This window comes from Trichoderma aggressivum (assembly GCF_033847375.1).
Source record: "Trichoderma aggressivum f. europaeum strain CBS 100526 chromosome Unknown scaffold_006, whole genome shotgun sequence".
In the NCBI taxonomy this organism is placed as follows: domain Eukaryota; kingdom Fungi; phylum Ascomycota; class Sordariomycetes; order Hypocreales; family Hypocreaceae; genus Trichoderma; species Trichoderma aggressivum.
This window is the reverse complement of record NW_026946372.1, coordinates 1081531-1088526: the sequence shown is the minus strand read 5'-3', so window position 1 is coordinate 1088526 and position 6996 is coordinate 1081531. Positions and strand designations below refer to the sequence as shown.

The following is a 6996-nucleotide window of genomic DNA, read 5'->3' as shown; positions in this document are numbered from 1 at the left end:
GGGGGGGCATTCAATTCAATGACGTGATTGATATCAGATTGTTTCAACCTTTCCTATGTCTTCTAATGATACGCCTTATTATATGGGAGCTGTGTACTCAAAAGATGGCGAAAGCCACTAATGCCTATTTATTCTAGATCTTATCAATTCGTCCGCCTATCTCAGCGTCACCTCCATGGGTTTGTGTTTCTTCTTGTACGCCAAGAATCTTGTCAAATTCATCATGACTTCGTCCGCCCTTTCCCTTAGTTCTGGTTGGGCAGTCTTGTTCACGCTCTTAGCCATAGCCCTTGCCTTTGAAACAGTTCCGTCGAGGTGCTTCAAGAAGCCGCCTTTCCAGAAAACCTCTGCGTCGTAGGGGTACTCTTCGTTTCCGTAAATGTCAAAGACTTGGTTAAATGCCTCCACCGCATCGGCAGCAGGAGTGTCGGGAAGTCCAGCGAGAAGGGTAACGAGAAAAGTGCCAATCTCGCGGTTGAGGTCGGTAGGGGCAGGATGAAGGGCCAACTGGCCGAGGACGCCGACGCACTTGACGCCGAGGGCCTGGAAGGGATCTTCTGGGTCAAGGCGGGCGGGCGCACCTTTTGTGGCCTGGTAGAGCGAGATGAATTTGCGGTGCTCGTTGGGCTGGAGGGGAGTTTCGCCGCGGAGGATTCGGGAGATGGCCCAGGCGAGGCCGGTGATTTGAGTGGCGAGATCGACGTCAGCGGTGTCGGAGGCGAGTGTGGGCGAGACAATCTGTTGCCAGAGGGCACGGCCGATGGGGGTCCAGGCAGCTTTAATGCCGGCATTGGACTCGTCAGACAGATCGAAGAGGGAGACGGACCAGGTGATATTGTTGAGGGCGGAAAGAGCATGGGCTTGAATCTTGAGGGAGAGGTCGTCGGAGGGTTGGAGGTTGGCGAGGCGGATCAGCTCGGGCAGAGCAATCTGGACGAGAGATTTGAGGGTTGGAAGGTGGTCGATATTATCTTCTCCGTGATCAGCACCCGTCACCATGTCCATATCGGCCTCCATCTCGTCTTCGTTCATGTCATCATCTTCATCGTCATCCCCGTCTTCGTCTTCGTTGTCATCTGCGTCCGAGGCCACCTCGTCCATGTTTTCATCGTCGTCCCCATCCTCGTTGTTGTCCTCCTTCCCAGCTCCAGCACCGCTGTGGTCTTTCTTGGCAGATGATTGCGGTGGGCCACCCATTTCAGATATAAGGCTTGTGCCTATAGACGCTAGCGTCTCCAGAGCCAGTTGTTGATACTCTGAAGGACTAGACCAACTGCTACCGTTGGCGACATTCTCTCCAGGGATATACGTAGCGATGGCCTTGGTGAGAGTCGGTATCAGGTCTGAGTCGTCAGCCACATCAGTCTTTGGTGATATGTTCTTCAGCCCGAGAAGGGAGGCGTAAATGTTGTGAAGGATGGCACAAGCCAAGACGCCATCTCCCCCGACATCATCCTTCAGGGCCACCAGCGCGTCATAGCAGACGGCGTTGCCGCCAACGCAGGTGAGCTTCTGGGCTAGATCTGAGTTGTCCTCGGAGAGAATCATGAGACAGGCCATGGCATCTCCGCGGATACTCAATAGAGGATCCTGATCTTCCTGAGCAGTATACGTGATTAGTGTGAAGAGTAGATTGGTGATGGAGGTGTTGTTGGAAATGGCTTCCAAGATTTCGTCGCTAGCCTCAGCTAGAGCTATTAGCAGCGAGACCAGAGACGCCGCGATGCTTGAGATGAAACTCTTCTCAGCCTTGGGCAGTTTTGCATAAGGAGTATCGCTTGAGAAGACTTTGTCATGAATCTAGGTCGCACATTCAAGTTAGAATATTGAACAGGATAGTTGACCGTGCATTTACTTACCAGCCTGGAGGCAAATTCAATTGCCGTCAGCACGTCCTGTCTGAACAAATGAACGCAAAAATCAGCCTCCTCCTCCTGAGCCAAGACCTGCAAAATTCCCCATCCAGCAGCCCGGCTCTCAAGTGCAGCGTCTGTCAGCGTCTGTGTGAGGACGATGTAGACGATCTGTTCGCGCAGCAGCAACTTGCGGCACTTTGTGTCTTGAATGATGCTCGAAATGAGAGAAGCGGCAGTAGAGCGGGATTTGGGATCGGCGCTTTTGAGGTCGTTTATGATGGGTAGAATCTTGCTCTCTCTCAGAGCGGCCAGCTCAGGATCTGAGGGAGGCTTGACGGCTTTGGCTACGGGATCGCTGCGATGGCCGCCTCTGGTTCTCTTTGATTTGCCCATGGCGTCGGTGTGAGGGAATAAAGCGGGAGTTACAGGAATCCAGTATTATATGAAGTGATTGATTATATAAAAGAGAATGTCGTTAGTTAGGACGGTATGGATAGATGGTATTGATCTTTGTGTTGATGAAACTATCTTCACGCATGAAATATCAAAAGTTTTTTTTTTTTCAACACTAACACTGTTGCTCGTACCCCACCATGGTAAGGCTGCCCCTCCACTCACGGAGTACCGGATTGATGGTCTATGTAAGGGAACAAGCTCACACCGAAAATCAAAGCATAGCACTGGAAGGCTTTATAGTTACTCATTAATGTTTTAAGCAGACGATTATAGAGCTCTACACCCTGTAATATTGACGTCCATTGGGCAATGTCTGCCGCCAGTGCCTATAACATCACTCAATGGATCAAATGTCACCTACAAGCATCAGCCACCGGTATAACCGCTGGTATAACCGCTGAGTGCTTACACTGGGCTGCCCCACAATTGCGCCACAGGGTGCTATCTAATCAAGGCCTCTGTGCGACGACAAGCTCCCCCAAATGGGCATAAGTGCCACAACACCGTTTTCATCTCTTCAACTCCCTCACCTCTCCTCTCCTATTCTCTCAAGTCACATCGCTTGGAAGCTCTCGATTGGATCGACGAAGGCAGTCCGAGGCTGATACAATCCGGCCATGTGACAAGCTGGTGCCCGAACCACTTTCGTTTGATTTTGCTGTACTCATACAAGCGCCAACCAGAGCTGAGCTACCAAGTTCGAGACATCATGCCGTCTCCCGCAGCCCGCGGCTGGTCGCTGTCGCAGCTTTGGCGCGACGACGACGAGGAGATGGCCAGCAAAAAAGACGATGATCTTGGCTTGCCTCGGCACGCCAAACATCCCGACCAGTGGCAAGCCGCACCCAAATCTTCACTCCACTGGACCACGGTGCTTCGGCTCATTGTATACGCCGCTGCTCTCCTCATGCTCGTGTATGGGCTGTTCAGAGTCGTCGGGCCTGCTCCAGGGGCCTCATCTCTTGATCCGGCAAACTTGATGCCCTTGTATGACACGCCACGGCCGCCTCCCAGATACGATGCACCTCGGATGGAGGAAGACGGGCCAACCATCAAGACACCAAAGGCGCCCAAGCCACCAGGGCCTCAAGCCGAGCCTCAAGGCGGCAGTGGTAGCGGCATAGGTGAAAGCAAGACTGCTGCGGAAGCTCCTAGATCATACAATGGACCGCTGAAGCTCCCAAACTTGGGCCCGTCGTTGCAAGCCATCATGGCTGACACGTCAGGGAGGCTGCAGAAGAATCGCAACGTCTTATTCACAGCTGCTAGTCTTCGGAGTGCGGCACTTCTCCTCCCAATAGCATGTCAGATGGCGACAGAGCGCCAGAACTATGTACATTTCGCATTGATGAGCAGGAGTGATATGCCTATGAAAGAACTGCTCGCGATAAACGGCATCGACAAGGAGTGCCCTCTGATTGTGCATGGTACGATTGCGCATGTTGCCCACTGAGCCCCTCCGGGTTGACGATAATGCTGATGAAATTGAATATATTTAGATGCTCGTCCTGACCATTCCACAATAGCAACTGACACGCGAATGTCCCTCTCTGTGGCCCGAGCTCTATGTAAGCTTAAAACAAGGACCTACTCTTAATCTCTTTGTCACATGTAATTCTAACAGGCAGCCACTTCCAGACTACGTCAATCTTTACATGCACCCTCAAGCCATCATTATAGACTCCTCAGCTACCGAGGAGCACTATTTTCTCTCTGGCATTCGTGACGAGGTCCGAAGCACAGGGTCTACTCTAATCGAACTTCCAGAGCGGCCAGGCAGTCGATTCTCGTGGTTGTCAAAGCTTGATGCTTCTGCACTAGCAGGTAGGGCATCCCACCACAAACTATCACCTCGATGAAGTTGGTTCTAATCACATCTCCGTGAAAGCGTGGAATGATGTCAGCTTTGACATTCTCATCCATGCCCCTCCACACGGTACAGGAAACCTCAAGCGGTTACTTCGATCTCTATTGAGAGCTGATTTGGCCGGCGTGTCTCCACCTCACATGACCATTGAGCTTCCAACAAGGATTGATCAAGACCTGAACAATTTCCTGACCGGATATCAATGGCCGTCGAAGGCTCCCAGCGCAGGTCCGAAGCCACGGCTTCTCTCGCTGCGTCACCGTATTCCTAGACAGAAAATCGGTGAAGAGGAGAGCTCCGTTCGGTTCCTCGAGTCGTTTTGGCCGACGAGACCGTCTCACTCTCATGTCTTGGTTCTGTCGCCTCACGCCGAAGTCACCCCTCAGTTTTTCCATTGTACGTTTTCTTGTTAACATTTTTCTGATTCCTCTTTGGCCGAGAATAGACTCCGGATTGGCTAACACATGATAGATGTGAAGTATTCCCTTCTGCAGCGACGCTACTCTGCCATTGCATCTCGCCAGGATTGGGAAAGTAAACTCTTCGGTATCAGCTTCTCGACACCAACAACATATCTCGACGATAGCACCCAATTCGCACCTCCAAAACCACTCGAGGGACAGGAACTTGGCGCAGAAGGCACCCCTTTCCTTTGGCAGGCCCCGAACAGCGATGCGATTCTTATTCTGGGAGATAAGTGGGTGGAGCTTCACGGTTATGTATCCCAGCTTTTGGAAAAACGACATGCCTCGTCGGCAACGCCAGATATCATCTCAAAGAAAGAGGTTGGCAAAAGGCATCCCGGTTGGCTAGAATACACGCTTCAGCTGTCGCGCATCCGGGGATACTTTACCCTCTACCCTACCCAGCAGACGGCCAATACCATTGTCGGTATTCACACTGATTTATATGAGGCGCCGGAGGAATATCAAGGCGAGAAGGCTTCCGAGCAAGAACAGGACTCAGTCAAGCTTGCCACGGAGTTGTTTGATCCCGCATCGCAGATAGACATGCTGGCGACGCTTCCGAACGAGGGCGAGTTGCCGCTCCTCTATCACCTCCCTTGGCTAACCTGGGATGGTAAAGAGACATACGACGGTGCTATCCAGAAGACCGCCGCCAAGTACAGGCTGGCATTCCGCGATCAAGTCGGACAGTGCAGAGATGAAAATCCAGAAGCGATTCCGGGTTTTGATTCATATGCGAGGGATCTCTTCTGTTTTAACAAAGAGGTGTAATTTTTTTGTTTATGGCACATGGCGCATTATGTGGTGTTATGGCGATTTATGGAGTTATGCTGAGGCGGTGGTGGTGGCGTCGTATTGGGTTTGGTTATTTTTTTGTATTAATGGGCATTTTTATGTACATCCTTTCTAGGAGAATTTTGTATTCTAAGAGACGAAGAAAACCTCGCTAAACTTGATTGGAAACAAAAAATAAATTGGTTGTACGATATTGCGGTGTTGCTGGTTGCTGTAGATCGTCACCTCTGCCGCACTTTATCTACGACTAACAAGATGATGCACGTTCCAATGATTGAAGCAGCTATTACGCCCAACACCTGCGACAGCGGAGTCAGTGCAGCGCACTTTGTTTTTGAACAGATATTTTCAAACTTACCACCTGTGTCTTCCAGCCAGACTGCACGATAGCAGCTCTTTGACCATATAAATTGACGGTTCCTGATGAAAGGATGGCGACTGCCGTTAGTTCCCATATGTAGATATTGGGATGCGAGGCTGGATATGGGTAAAATAGATGGCTGAAAGAGAGGAGTGAAGCTCACTGATATAGTTTCCCGCTCCCAGAGCCAAAGTCACAACGGACAGTACCCAGAAAATGCCGCCGAGAGGCTTTGCCACCCGGCGCTCGAGATCGCTGGGCGTGCCCTTGATGTGGAACGAGACGGTGATGGCGACGGAGACGATGGCCATGTATATCGATAGGCGGAGGTACGAAAGGAAAGCTGCAAAATGTTTCAGCTACCTACGAATCAAAGGTGAAACGGAGGAATGTCGCGTGTCAAGCATAGAGAGAAAGGCAAAGGCTGAGATGAACCAACTTCGCTCGTTGGCGCAGTGATCCCGCGCATCGCTACTTTCGTTGATGAACAAGAGGGGGCTGGGCCACGGCCACTGGAAAAACGTAGATGATTTGTCGAGGCCATCTGGTCTACTGATTTGTTAGCATCGACCCTTTCCTACCGTCGTCGTGTAGTAGACAATCTTGAAGGAAGAATGAAAAGGCGGTTTTTGACGTGCCCTAATTCGCTGACTTCGATGGGCTCTGTGAGAGCGAGGAACGGGGCGCAGCCTCTTCTTGCGGGATCCTCTTCGTCGGACATGCTGCCTGCTGCTACTGTTGTTGTTGTTTTTTCAATCCCTAGTGTGATGATATTTGATTTCTTTCCGAATTTTGGAGGTTTTTCTATCGTATTTTGGGCTGCGATTGAGCGCGAGTCGCGGAAATGGCGGATTAAGATAAGGTTGCTTGAGGTTTTGGGAAGGAAAGGTTGAGAGAGCTGAGATGACGTCGGGAAGCGCCCCGGAGCTCACGTGCAGTTACCATGTAGCATCATATGGGCCCGACAGCATCACGAGACGTTTATATGCAACGGGTTTCTTTAAATATCGGGTTATATATATTATATATATATGATTTTATTTCTATTTTCAGTACTTTGAATCAATCAATTGTTGTTCATAAGTGAATCCTACAGTAAAAAAAACAAAGCGTTGCATCTAACATTCCATGTATATGCTATACCGACTTTTTCCAGTCGTTTCCCGCTTCGCCTCAGTGACCCAACCATCATCA

At 50.6% G+C, this 6996-nt stretch overlaps 2 protein-coding genes across 2 annotated transcripts; one reads left to right on the top strand and one right to left on the bottom strand.

Moving 5' to 3' along the window:
* Positions 1-156: 156 nt before the first annotated feature.
* Positions 157-2249, bottom strand: Triagg1_2570 (uncharacterized protein; the record flags this gene model as incomplete). Its single annotated transcript, XM_062896766.1, has 2 exons — positions 157-1800; positions 1860-2249. 2 exons carry the CDS (start codon positions 2247-2249, stop codon positions 157-159), a joined length of 2034 nt encoding a protein of 677 aa, XP_062758782.1.
* Positions 2250-3021: 772 nt separating this feature from the next.
* Positions 3022-5417, top strand: Triagg1_2569 (uncharacterized protein; the record flags this gene model as incomplete). The annotated part of the gene is made up of 5 exons (XM_062896765.1): positions 3022-3739; positions 3812-3880; positions 3951-4136; positions 4201-4575; positions 4651-5417. 5 exons carry the CDS (start codon positions 3022-3024, stop codon positions 5415-5417), a joined length of 2115 nt encoding a protein of 704 aa, XP_062758781.1.
* Between the last annotated feature and the right edge of the window lie 1579 nt (positions 5418-6996).